Source organism: Syngnathoides biaculeatus, chromosome 13, assembly GCF_019802595.1.
Source record: "Syngnathoides biaculeatus isolate LvHL_M chromosome 13, ASM1980259v1, whole genome shotgun sequence".
Classification (NCBI taxonomy): Eukaryota; Metazoa; Chordata; class Actinopteri; order Syngnathiformes; family Syngnathidae; genus Syngnathoides; species Syngnathoides biaculeatus.
The window spans coordinates 15,070,963-15,085,631 of record NC_084652.1 but is presented as its reverse complement, the minus strand read 5'-3'; the positions used below and the strand labels follow the sequence as shown (position 1 = coordinate 15,085,631).

Below are 14,669 nucleotides of genomic sequence, written 5' to 3'. Positions count from 1 at the left end.
TTATTTTAAAACTCATCACATGGCGAAGAAAGGACTGCTTTATGCTTAATGGAGAGTGAGTGAGTGTTTTATAGATAAAGATGGCCCAGTGAATTTGTTTGTGTTAATGATGAATTACCCGGAGTACAGATCCAAATTACAGTGCAATATATGGTGTTGACAGTATCTTGTGGCGATGTCAGTTATGTACTTCCTACCATCCAGTGAAAAGCACTTAATCGTACTGCCTGTCTCTATAGGCCACTGGCGTAGATGTGTCGTTAGCTGTTAATAATTAATAATCATTGTGTAATTTCTCACAGCACACTTGATGAGCTAACAGTGGTTGGGAGTCGCTATTGTAGTTATTCTCAGCTGCTTGGAACATTTTGTCCTTTTTTTTTTTTTTTTAAGTATATCCTTGGGTCACTTTAAGATAATGAAGCATGAAAACAAGTAAAAAAAAAAAAGTTAAAACAATTGATAAGGTTTATTAAGTCCATTTGAAACACAAATACTGGACTGTTATGTAATGTAATCATAATGGAAATGGTATTCAGTTATTAAAAAAGAGTTTGAAGCAGGTTTTCAGCCCATGACAAATTTCATACATCTGAACCAAAGCTTTTTTGAAAGGAATGACAATTTAACTCAATTTCATATTGACGACAGCCAATAAAGCCTCAAGAGTCATCATCCACTTTAGGCTTTATTTCTCCATTGATTGTTAACTGGCACACTAAAGACATTTCCCAGGGGAAGCTTTTCCACCTTTTGAGGGCCTGGAGCAACTTGTGATCGCATTTAAATGAATGCAATGGCTTAAGATGAGGAATTTATTTCCTGCAATTGTTTTTATGTGTCCTGTTATGTCCAATTAGCCATTTATAGTGTGTTTTCTCTGTTCATGTTCCTATGCAGAGGGCAATTTTTGGTCAGCCTTTATTTACAGGCAATGTGCACTCTGAAAAGAATTGCATGAAAGCACACTTTACTATAGATGTGTTTCTTATCGTGTTCAACTGCACGTACTGTAGTAGGCTCATTTGTTTTGTGAAAGAAAGCAGGAGCATAGAACACTAGCAACTGTGAAACTTGAGGTGGGGGCTTATTTTGCTGCAACAGGCACCAGGTGACTTGAATCTTTGATTTTAGTACAAGGAAATCTCAAGACAACAAGGCATTCTGAAGCAAAATGTCCTGCCCAGTGTCAGAAAGTTTGCTCAGATATATTTTGAGGCTCTTTAGCTCCATTAGGCGCAGATTATAACGAACTCAAGACTATCTGTTCAGCAGGATGGAACAGGTCAAGAAAAACATTTTAGTTAACGGTGCTGAATGAATACGCATTCCAGTGAACTTGCCTGAAGGCTCGATCTCCCGGATGGGCTGAACTAATCTTTAGTCAGGTTTCCATGAGTGGAAACAGTCAAAAGGAGGTTTACCCCAATTTAAACCACTATCACTGCATTGATATGAATGCGCTTCTAAGAACTTTTTATTTGTACATTTGATGTAACTATATAAAATATCAAATTAGTTCCACAGTAAACATCTCCAATCTATTTTTAAACACGTCACCACAGAGCTACTAAAAATTACAATATTTGAAGTTTGCTTTGTTCGTTTCCATATATCATGTAATATCTGTATAAATAAACAAGCAATCATATTTAATAAAATCTGTATCGCTAACAAGTATGACCAGTATTTTAACTTTAAACTAAAGAGCTAAACAAAACAAGTAAATATGGAACTAATTAGTGATTGCCTCATACAGAAGTAATTTGATGTCATTTAAATGGTCTGTGAATGGTTTACGAAGTATGAAAAGAATGTGACTCATTTTGAAGACGGCCAGACAACTCAATATGTAGTCAGCAGATGCTGTGATTTCCCCCCCAAGTTATCCTGATGTAAAACGACAGTAAAAGTATGTATCAAGTGAGAATGATGGTCTGGATAAACAGTCTACTCGAGGAAATTGATGGATAATGTAAAATACCTTCTTTCTCCCAAGTCCTGACCCTAAGTATAGTACTGCTAGTGGAAGTATTGGGTCACCAAATTAGAGTAGACGCAAAACTGTTTTTCCCCGACCAAGATGTTGTTAGATGTGGTCTCCTTGGTTATAACTACTTAGATTCCCACCAAAATATTCCTTCTGAATTGTAAAACAAAGCCGTTCCCATAATCACAGAATGTTCTTGGAAAGTTCCACAGTGGAGTTATAGAGCAGACCATTTCATGTTCTTTTAAATTTGTCATATTCACTTGCTGAGTCCTTGATTGAGTCTGCGAGTGAAGGCCACAAAACAACACCACATCGTGGCAACCTGACATGACATTCAGGTAAATGTTTTGTTTGTGTTTCATGTGGGTGGGGGGGGGATACTTTTGAAAGCATCAGAGGGCTCAGATGGAGCCCGGCCCCTCTTTTTAAAAGGCTACACAGCTTGAACCTAACATTTTCACTGAACAGTAGATCAGAGAAGCACCTGTGGTGTTTTTCGAGGTCAGAAGATGAAGCCCGTCGTGTGTTGAGTGTTTTATGTACACGTTTATAACATTGATTTTTGTGTTGGAGATCTCTTCTTGGCGTTAGTATAAATTAGAGCCTGTTTGTATGGCTATTTCAAAGTTACATACCAAACACTACATCGTTCATGTTTGTATTATTCCTTAACTTTCTATTGTTGCCATATACTATTGTGGAGCAACCACCCCCAAAGCTTGTTCAATATCTAATTTCACACACACACAAAACATCACTAATTTACTACGCTGTCATTGATTTAGAAGCTCATGGACACATTGCCACCGCCAGCTGTCAAAGTCTGGGCTCACATCCCCACGCGACCAGACCAAAAAACCATTAATACTATATTATCCTCCCAAATAGTTTCTCAAAGGTCTTCAAGCCATGAGTGACACAATAAATAAAATGATGACCTGACCAAGCAGTTTAATAGGCCAAATGACTGCCTGCACATACAGTACATTCCTTGGCGAAATGCATGCAACGTAACTTCTGTAGTTTTTTTTTTTTTTTTTTTTTTTTTTTTTTTTTTTTTTTGGGGGGGGGGGGCTACAGCACTGATGTTATAGCCCAGGGGTGCTCCATGTCAGTCGATCTCGAGACAGTTTTGGTCCATCGCATGATGGCATGCCCCAAAAAACAAACAAACATACAAAAAAGTCAATCATCCATCTTGTCGCTTTGATTCTGGTGTGGCAGATACGTCGATTGCACGCACGTAAAGGCACGTTCTAGCAAGTTGACCTATTTACAGTCTCTCTTTGGCTTTCTCTACGGCAGTTGCTGCGATGCACAACCCACCCAGGTAGATCGTGAGAGGCTGGCTGCTTGAAAAGTAGATCTTGGGCTAAAAAAGTCTGGGCACCCCTGATGTAGCCAAATGGCTAGTACGTAAACAAACACAATGCAGCTCAAAGCAAAAGCAAAGCAAAGCAAATTTATTTGTATCGTGTATTTCATACAGAAGGTAACTCAATGTGATTTACATGATTAAAGGCATTTGAAAGCAAAGAGATACAACATTTAAAATGGCATGAAAACAATAAAAATGACAAAATATGAAAAAAAGACAATTAAAACCGCATACAGTGCAAGTGATATGATCAAAAAGTGGATATTTTCTAAAAAAGCATGAGAAAAAAGAAGAGTTTTCAACCTGGGTTTAAAACCATTCACACTTGGGGCTGACCTCACCTTTGTTGGCAACTTATTCCATTTGTGTGCAGCATAATAGCGAAATGCTGCTTCATCATGTTTGCTTTGGACTCTTCGCTCCACTATTTGACCTGAGTCAGTCAATCTCAGAGCTCTACTGGGTTTGTATTCCGTGAACATTTCTTTCATGTATTCAGGACCTAAATCATTTAGTGATTTATAGACCAGTAGCAGAACTTTAAAATCAATTCTAAAGCTGACTGGAAGCCAGTGCAAGGACTTTAGGATTGGGGCTATAGGCTCTGACCGCTTTGTTTTGGTCAGAACGCGAGCTGCAGCATTCTGAATGAGCTGTAGTTGTTTAATACTTTTTTTTGGGGGGGGGGGAATCCAGTCAGAAGACCATTACAGTAGTCAAGTCTACTTGAGATAAAAGCATGGATGAGCTTTTCCTGGTTTGCTTGACACATACAAGACTTGACTCTACATATGTTTTTCAGATGGTAGAAGGCAGTTTTTGCGATTTAATTTGATATGATTCTTGAAAGTCAGGCTGGAATCCATCAGAATACTAAGGTTTTGGACTTGGTCTTTGGTTTTTAAAGCTAGAGAGTGCAGGTGTTTACTAACAGCAATTCTCTCTTCTTTATTGCCAAAAACAATTGTCTCAGTTTTGTTGTGATTTAGTTCAAGGAATTTTTGGCTCATGCAGTTATTTATCTGAATTAGACAGTGGCACAATACCTCAATTGAACTGTAGTCATCTGGAGACACTGCTAAATATAACTGTGTGTCATCTGCATAGCTATGGTAGTCAAAATTAAGGTTTTGAAGAATTTGACCCAAGTGTAGCATATAGAGGCTGAATAGGAGAGGTCCAAGCTCAGCCTCTGTCCAGTAGATGTCATGGCCAGTGATGTGCTTAAAGATTCAAGTTGTTCACATTTCATTTAGTTTTATTCCTCTTTCTCAGCAGATCACTCCCATTTCATTCCTTTCTACAACACCACTGACAATGGGGTGATTGTGCTCCTTCTACTCAATTTCTCCAACAACAATAAGAAGTCAGCTAATCCTCCTCATGTCAGAAGATTCAGACTCCAAGCACTATTGCTTCTCAGTGCTGGAGGACCAAGATGGAGCGTCAGGGTGCCAAGCGTCTACGTCGTGCGGCTCCATACCAAGGGGGACCTCCGGCTGCAGCTCCATGGTGCAGCTGCAGCGGATGAGCAGCTACGGCCAAAGGGGGCCCGAACTGGGCCTGCCGTCAGAGGGCAGCGACAGTAGCGGCCAGGACCCTCCTCTCGCCGGGTCGCGCAAGCTTCGCAAGAGCTCTCGGTTCTATTCTCTACCGGAGGAAGACGTGGAGATTAAGAGCAGCGGGTCCAGCGGCAGCGGGACCGAGTCGCACGGCAATGAGAGCCACGGGAACGACAGCCACGGCCATGAGAGCAACGGCCATGAGTCCATGGGCAGCAGCTCCAACAGTAACAAAGATTCTGCTTTGCTGGAGTCTTCTGGAAGCAACAAAAGGTTAGTCACTTAACATTTGCAAGTCTCCCATCTGGATCTAGACCTGATGTTTTAAGGGGTTTCGATTTATTCTAAAAAATCAATAGGCTCAGTCATTTATGAATACATATTGGTAAAACAGCTTGAAAAATTAACGAAGTGAGGAATTTACAGTAATTTAGGAAAAAAGTATCAGCCATTAGAACAGGATTATTCTAAAAAAAAAGTTAAATTATCTTATTTTATACTAAACTTGCTTGTTATCATTAAGACATTCTCAATAAGTTATTAGACCGTGAGATTTTTCAAGAAGAAAATGCTAGAAGCAAGTAAAATGCACTTTGATAAAGTGTCTGGTAAGAACAAATGTAGTGGCATGAGTTCGCCTTAATTTTAGATTTACTTTTGATTAGATTGTAGTTTATGCAGTGCAAGTACAAATTTTAACCTTGATCAAAGTGTTTAAAAATGTGAGATTCTCATCTCACCCAAAACAATAAGAAAATCCAGCAGGATAAGCTTTAGATGTGCGAGAATCATCCATAGTTACCAGTGCATGTACCCCACTTTAGAGGAGTTTATTTTGACTGCTGTGAAAGAAACAAAAATGAAAAACATCTGCTCCCAGTAGGAAGTCCGGCCTGATGTCATTCGGCAGACTAGCCTCTTGGCTTCAAACCAACGCCGGAGGGACTGTGTCATGATGTCTATCGCTTTGTTAATCACCACGGCAACACATTATTTATCCATGTTTATCACTGGGTGGGTGTGAAACACGGTGATGCTTGTGAGCGCTCATGTTTTGGCCCATACACTGCCAGCTTCTCCTTTCAGTGGAACATTCTGATCTCCTCATAGGGATTGGTACAAAAGACTTATATCAGTCTAGGCTAGCCTTACTTTATTCCGGTAGTTCCCAAACTTTACACACATAGCTGTCTTAAGTATCCCAATGATCAGTGTTGGCGCGGACCACTTGCCACCTGGCCAATAGTGAATTGAAACAGGATGTGGCAATGCAAATATTTCTCACATTAGCCACACCGGTGAATAAAATTACCATGTCAAAAGCTCTGCCTATGATGTGATGAAGGGAGTTCCTTCAATCAGGCGTGTGTGAACTGTTTAGTTTTAGCTTTGCTAAAAACTTCAATCCATTGTCTGGCCACTGCTGGGTGATTTTTTTTTTTTTTTTTTTTTATTTATTTTATTTTTTTTAAATTTTTTTTTTTCCTTTCATGTTTTGTGACAGTTCATCTGAGGTTTTGTTTTTTGGGAGCTAGTTCAGATGCTCTCTTTAGGTTTCCCCTTCCCTTGGTGTAAGCCACAGTTTCCTGTCCTTCATTGAGGCAAGGCTAGAAAGACAAAAAACAAATATCACAAGGGTATAGACACACTGGAGTTGGGGGGGGGAATCACATCTCAATTTATTCACAGTACTTAATAAAATCTGGGCCTGTTTAATTGAACACAGCCTTTTTTTTTATGAATGGCAACAAAAGGATGGACAAGTGTCTCTTCTGTTCTGCCTGTCACTGTATGCAACTGGGATAAATGGAGAATTATGGTACTTATGGTAAATAAATGATACTATTTAGTTTAAGTGAAAAATTCCCCACATCACATTGTTAAGGAATCTCATGTCTAAACCATCTCCAGTGCAGTACCACAATTTGCCAACGCAGAACCCTCAACCACGGTGAGTGTCATCAGGCCACCTTGCCCTATTCAACTCTTCCGCAGACTAAAACAGAGAGACTGGTTGCCGCATTAAGCTCATTCTCCCCCTCTCTCTGACCTACTTGCTGCTGCCAAGTCAACTTGAGACACTTTTAACACAGTCACTATTTTCTTCTTGGACTTGCTATTTATGAAAGCGACTCTATTTCTGGTAGCTTAAGTAGGGTATTTTCAGTGCGAGTCACCATGACGGACACCTGTTAATAGACTTGGGCTAACTGTTTTGCTCAGTCAGGTGTTCTAAAAATAAAGTAAAGTGCATTTTTCTTGTGATTAAATAATTTGTGCGTGATTCAGTCTCTCAATGTGTCAAAATGACCTGCAAAATTTGTGGCATTTATAACTGAGTGTTGTTGTTGGGGGGGGGGGTTGCACTTTTCCTTCCATCCATCCATTTGCTTTGCTGCTTATCCTCACAAGGGTCGCAGGGAGTGCTGGAGTTTATCCCAGCTCTCAACGGGCAGGAGGTGGGGTACACCCTGAACTGGTTGCCAGCCAATCGCAGGGCACATGGAGACAAACAGCTGCACTCACAATCACACCTAGGGGCAATTTAGAGTAGGTTGCACTTTTTTCAATAAAATAATCTCATGTAAACAAAAATATATCATTTATGTTTTAGCTGCTCTGGGTGCAAAGTGTGGAAAAAGTCAAAAGTCAGGTATGGTCAACCTCATTCCCTGACCTCAATCCCAATCAGAACCGAATCATTCTCAGGCAAGACAACGCACAATCCCCTACTGCAAAGAAATTCAAGATGCTTTCGGCCTAATGAAAAAAATTATTTCATTTGGTCAACCATTTATACTAAATCCACATTAGGAAGTCACTGAATGGAGGTCTAAATCACCAAAATATGGGACCTCTAATATTAGCAGGTGGTTTAATGCACTTTCTGCCATGAAGTAGAGCATTGAATTGTTCTGCCTTTTCCTATACATCACTGAGATAGATCCATATGGAGTCATGATGTAATTTTTGGACCAATTAAATGAAATTGGATAATTTCCAGCGTCCTACTTGTGTACATCAGTACAGGGATAGGAACTTGAACACACTAAGAAAGCCGACATTAATAATTACGCATGCAGTCCATTTTCCACTTCTCCAGAACTATTTTCATTCAAGCCAAGAGAAACTGAAGCCGTCGAGTCTGAGGATGCAACGCAGACCCGTTAGCCTCCCATAAAAAGCAAAGTACATTTCGGGGCTGTCCGGTCTAAAGCCAGGTGTTGTATTTTGGAGCACTGCATGTAAATGCATTCAATGGCCTCCTGTCCTCAGATGTTGCTATCTGTGCCTTGGGTGGTCTATTCTTGGCCACATTAGACTGCTATTTAGGTAGAGTACACCTGTGTGGTGATGAGATAGCATCTCGGAGTCCATTTTGGGTTTACAGGATCCTCATTAGGTTTGTGGGTTAATGCGCACCAGCCCTCACATCCTATATTCTACCTGGCTTTTTTTCTGAGGTTAAACATTTGCTCTGTGCCTATTAGTGGTGATAACATTTATTACTGATGAAAACTGAACATTCTTTTATTGTTCTTGTATTGGATTTCAACAGGTTGAGTATTTGATGGAGGTATTTGTATGTGCGTTTTGATGAGTGCACGAAATACAGAATGTCAGTAAATTTGTATGCAGGAGTTTAACGCTTGTTTCATACACGAGATATTGGGTGTTACAACATTGTCATTACATATTCCTGTCATTGTTCTATCCATCCATCCATTTTCTTAGCCGCTTATCCTCACAAGGGTCGCGGGGAGTGCTGGAGCCCATCCCAGCTGTCAACGGGCAGGAGGCGGGGTACACCCTGAACTGGTTGCCAGCCAAGTGCAGGGAACATATAGACTAACAGCAACACTCACAATCACACACAGGGGCAATTTAGAGTTTCCAATTAATGTTGCATGTTTTTGGAATCTGGGAGGAAACTGGAGTGCCCAAGCCACACAGGCATGGGGAGAACATGCAAACTCCACACAGGCGGGTCCGGGATTGAACCTGGGACCTCAGAACTGTGAGGGCAACGCTTCACCAGCTGCGCTCCCGTGCCGCCTGTTATATCCCAATAATCATTTTTAAATATGTATTTAATACAATATTTTTCTTATCCATTGCTCTTGCAACATTGCTCTTTGTATTTAAATAATTTTAATCACATAAAGCACATTGAGTTACTGTATCTAGTATGAAATGCGCAACACAAATAAATTTACTTTGCTTTGCTCTCCCTTATTATATTGTCGTAAAATGTGTTTCTTTTAAATCTGAACAATTTTTATAAAGCACTTTTCATCAATTGAAGTGCAAACCAAAGTACTTTACATCATTGAAATTGTGTGTGTAAAGTACTTATACTATGGGTTCATATAGCCCTCCGTCCGTCCCTCTATCCGCCCTGCTGTCTAACCCTCTCTGAGAAAAAGCCATTACACTCCAAAGAGTGTTACCATAATGCGTGTTTACCGTGGCTGTATTTAAAAGTTCTACCCATCCTCCTCCTAATTCTCCGCCATTCCCACTGTTCTCACCTGGTTAAGGGTCTCCGCAAGGAGCCACTGACATTTTAGGAGCACGTTGTCTTTTGTCAGTTCCTCTCTGGAAGCAGCAAGGGGCCTGTTGCCTTTGTTCCTCCCGCCCCTCATCCACAAAAGGCATCAAGACTGGCGTATCTTTTTCCAGGTCAAATTTAACCACGGCGCAAATTGCGAGATCCAACGCACCAATTTTTTCATCTTTGTTACATAAGGCCTTTTTACTAAGGTGTAAACCTTAAGGGCTCCTTGGTAGTTTTTTTTTTCCTCACCTAGTTGACGATAATGTACGCTATTATGAAAGATACCAAATGTCAAAGAAATGATTGTCCTTTTTGTTAGATAAATGCTGTGATACTGAATGACACACCTGGCATTCGGTGTGAGAGAGAACATCTGTATTCGTTGTATAGCGCCATTCACACACAAGGCAAATTTAAAGAAAGGCAAATAAAAGATAACCAGCTGTCATTTAGTCTTGTGTGTGTGTGCGTTGGAAGTAATGATTTGAGGTATGAGCAATCTTCAGATACACTGAATAATGGAGAAATAAAGCCATGGTAATGCACTCGCTTATGGGCAATTACAGCCGCACTCGCACACAAAAATAAGAACACTGTCAAGGAGCTCCCGGAGGCCAAAACTCAAACCCAAACTGAAATCACTCGCGCAGATATGCCTTTTAAAAACCACACGCTCTACCCCCGAAATATTACACTACTGAATCGGTTTGTTTCTTTTCTTTTACTATGTTTTTAACTTTTAGGCTAGGCTACTATTTACTTTATTAAATACATCACAAAACAATTGGGGTGTTTATTTGGGGATTGATCTAATTAATGGCATTCCGATTCATTTCAATGATGAAAATGTATTGGATTTATTGAGATACGAGCTTGGACACTAAGAATTAAACTCTTAAATCACAATTGTCATTCCCTCGGTAACATGTTTATTCTCAGTTGAGTTGACCAGATAAATCCCACTGTTCGTAAAAAAAAAAAAAAAAAAAAAAAAAAAACGCGATATGGTGTTATCGGCGTGCAACATTTTATTGCAGTAGTCTGACATAGTGCAATTGTGAATCTACCCCTTGTATTTTAAATGCATCATACACACTCATCCCCCCCCCTTTTTTTTTTTATTTTTTAAATCACAATACACACACACCGGGTGGATCGGGTAGTGACAGTAGTGCCTGGTGGTGTGGGACGCCTCCCGTCCACTGGATGGCTCTCGGGTGGGCCCCGATTTATTGGGTGGGGTCTTCAGTCTTCATGGGCCAGTCACAGCAATTGCAAGACGTTATTGTCAGTCTTTGTACATGTTAAACAGTGTCAATGGGCAATATCTACATTTAATGTTGCTTTGTTATAGATACGTAATGATTTATTTAAAAATTTTTCTTTCACGTTCTGTTTATAACTAGCGTTTTGTCTTTTTCTTCCCCCTCTTGAAACCTTTTTCTGATCATAAATAGATGGATCATAGATAGATAAACATTAGAATATATTTTTTAAACATCACAGAGGAATCTTTGCAACTCCAATGTGACACAATAAAGCTGTTGTGGCACAAAAGGGATACAGATTCTCCATTCTGTTTTACCTGGCAGCAAAAAAGACTCATATACACACACCAAAAAAAACCTCAACAGTCTCACACACATACTGGAAATACTGCAGCCAAGAGAAAACCTACCAGTTGAAAAGCATAGACTGTTGGACTAAATCAGTCCAATTTCATAGAACAAATATTAGGAAATCTAGGTCAGTGCGTCTGATGGTGTTTACCTCACCATAATAGTTTTTTTTCTTTCTGTCACCCTTCCCCCCAGCTCCAACTCCCACAGTCCATCTCCCCCCAGTAGTTCAAATGCCTTCAGTTTGCTCAGCTCTGAGCAGGACAACCCTTCCACCAGCGGCTGCAGGTACGTAAATCCAAGGACCGTGAACCAGGCCCGGCATTTTCAGGTTCTTGTGGTTTATGCTAATCTGACCGGGGGGGAATGCGTTTGCTCCACTTGCAGTAGTCAAGAGTCGGCCAAAGCCAAGACTCAGAAGGAAGTGCTGAAGACCCTGAAAGAGCTGAAGCTGTACCTGCCTGCCGAGAAAAGGCATGGCAGCAAGTCCACCACGTTGAACACGCTCAAATACGCCCTGCGCTGCGTCAAGCAGGTGGAAGGTAAAAGCCTCACACCTTTTTGTGCGTGTATATACTGTGTGTATATTTATATGTATGTGGGTATTTAGTTATCTCTATAGATATGCAATCGGCACGTGTCTGGTATGTTATGTGACAGAAGAGTCTCTCCTAGGATGAAGGGCAAAGTTTATAAGACAGTGGTGAGGCGAGCCATGACGTAGGGATTAGAGACTGTGGCACTGAAGAGAAAGCAGGAAGCAGAACTGGATGTGGTAGAAATGAAGATGTTGAGGTTCTCGCTAGGAGTGAGCAGGATAGATAGGATTAGAAATGAGCTCATTACGGGGAAGCCAAAGCTGGATGTTTTGGAGACAAAGTGGGAGAGAGCAGACTTCAATGTTTCGGACATGTCCAGAGGCGAGAGAATGAGCGAGAATTGGTAGAAGGGTGCTGAGGATGGAGATGCCAGGCAAAAGAGCGAGAGCAAGACCAAGGAGAAGGTTGATGGATGTTGTGAAGGAAGCCATGAGGGCAGTTGGAGTTAGAGAGGAAGATGCAGGAGATGGGCTTACATGGAAAAAAAATGGCACGCTGTGGCGACAGGACAAGCCGAAAGGAAAAGACATAAAGGCATAATCTATCTGTCGGTCTACTGTGTGTGTGTGTGTGTGGTGTGTGTGTGTGTGTGTGTGTGTGTGTGTGTGTGTGTGTGTTTAGGGTTATTTATATATACACACACACATACAGACACACACACACACACATACATAACAATTACTTGATGAAGAAGTCCTCTTGATTTTGTGTTCAGCCAATGAGGAGTATTACCAGCTGCTGATGACCAATGACAGTCAACCTTCCGGCCTAGATGCATCGTCGTATACCATCGAGGAGATAGACAGCATAACATCTGAATACACCCTCAAAAATAATGTAAGTTCTTGAATTGTTGTTCAGTGAGATACTTTGAATTTTGTGGTTTTGTTTTTCAGTCCACAGATATTGACTTCTTAAAGAAAAGTCTAGATAGGACTAAAGACTACATATTAGGAGGAGGCTGTAGTGATTGCCATCAAAGGCTTATCAAAGGCTGTGAATACTTAGCTTATATGTATGTGATTTCTTTATTAATTTTATTAATTTTTGAAATTCACACTTTTTCCCCCAATTTGTAATTATGGTGTGTTGTTTGGAGAATTTTGGAAGGGCAGGAGTTGGGGGGAATAATTCAATCAACTTTGGAATAAGGCTACAACATAACAAATTACATACTTACAATAACAAAAAAGAAACAAAAGAAGCACATTGAATACTTTTCAGATGCTCTGTAAATGTATCCCTGCAATCTTTCATGTGACTGAATTCAAGTTTAGGTGTTGTCTGCCCTTGACAGGACATTTTCGCAGTGGCTGTGTCTCTCATTACGGGAAAGATTGTGTACATCTCGGATCAGGCCGCATCCATCCTCAACTGCAAAAGAGACGTGTTCAACAACAGCAAGTTTGTGGAGTTCCTCATCCCGCAGGACGTCAGCGTGTTCTACAGCTTCACCACGCCGTACCGCTTGCCCTCATGGAGCATGTGCACCGGAGCTGGTAGGTGGACCCGCATCTTTTTCTCCCTTCTTGTTCGAATGTAGTGCAGAGCTACGCTGCTTTTGCTGTAAAACTAAACGAAAGAAAAACTAAATTAACTAAAACGAAAAAAGTCAGAACTGGCTGCTTTTTAACGGGGTTTTACTGGTGTGCCTATTATTGCTATTTGGAATTTTAAACAGTTCTCTTCTGTCTCAGTAAATGATAACAGGACTCTTGAGACCCTATATCATGTCTCGCTGAAATTTGTTTTAAGGGGGTAGCCCTGTCTCACGCAAGTGAGAAGTGAAAATTATATAGACTGCCCCACATCATCTTTTTTTTTCGACGGTAAAACATTTTCAATCATGGAGGCAGCACTTCATACTCTATACTGTGTGTATGTGGAACATGGACACATCAACAAACAATTACTTTTCTCTAAAGTTGGTTAATGAACGTGTTTTTTCATTTCTAATTATTCTCAATTCATTTATCTCATGAAATGATTTTTCCATTGATTTTGTACACCGGTTATCCTCACAAGGGTCACCGCTGTGTTGCAGCATATCCCAGCTATCTTCAGACGATAGGCTGTGTACACCCTGAACTGGTCGCTGGCCAATCGCAGGGCGCATAGAAACAAATAACCATTCGCACTCAGACCTATGAGCAATTTAGAGGATATAGAAGTATAATAAGCTAATTTACGTACTGTATGTAAAAACATTGATTTTAAGACATAATTGCTCAATGACAATTTAACGATATTTTCTAACCTTTGTGGAGCGAAGGCATGTATTTTACAATTGCAAAATTTTATGACACTGACATAAAAATGTCACAAAAAGTAGGTACAGTAATTATTAGATGTGTTTCTTGCCATCTAACCGAAGAGTTGTTTTGTCTGTTACTACACCTCACTGGGGAAAAAAAGATACTGTACTATGATATGAACGATATACCAATGTTTTTTGTAATTGAATAATTTTTTTTGAGCAATTGAGTAATTTTTGATCATTTCCCACAGCACACCCAAAGATCGGTCATGGTGCAATAATGTGCCACGGTACACTGTTTGGGAATCACTGCGACAAAGAATGCAACTTCAAAAGACTTAAAATTGATTCATTTACTTATAATTCACATGAAAAAAATTTTAACTAATCACATTACAATTAAAAATGTAAATAAAATTTATTTAAATATATGTTACATTTAACATCTTTATTTTATTAAATTAACTGGCCTAACTGTTTGTCCACTCTTGCTTTAAAGACATTAGGATTGATTAAACATCCTAGTGACGTAGACTTAAGTGGAAAAACACCCACTCCTTCCAAAATAGTTCCCCTACGTCACTGCTTGTTTTTCCCGACTACCAATTGCCAGACGCTCACATTTAATTCATTGCAATAAAAGGCAGAGTTACACATTAATGACATTCATGAAAATCAGAGTGCCTTTCCCCCGGGGGGACCA

General features: G+C 40.1%; 1 protein-coding gene across 4 annotated transcripts in view; it reads left to right on the top strand.

Annotated features, from left to right (window-relative positions):
• per2 (period circadian clock 2) overlaps positions 1-14,669 on the top strand; it is a 35,566-nt gene that overhangs the window by 2,871 nt on the left and 18,026 nt on the right. For all 4 annotated transcript variants that reach the window (XM_061839095.1, XM_061839093.1, XM_061839094.1 and 1 more), the window contains exons 2-6: positions 4,650-5,206; positions 11,306-11,398; positions 11,498-11,652; positions 12,425-12,546; positions 13,007-13,208. In XM_061839095.1, the coding sequence (XP_061695079.1) occupies positions 4,755-5,206; positions 11,306-11,398; positions 11,498-11,652; positions 12,425-12,546; positions 13,007-13,208 (1,024 nt within the window). In that variant the 5' untranslated portion in view covers positions 4,650-4,754. The remainder of the gene's footprint in view (positions 1-4,649; positions 5,207-11,305; positions 11,399-11,497; positions 11,653-12,424; positions 12,547-13,006; positions 13,209-14,669) is intronic.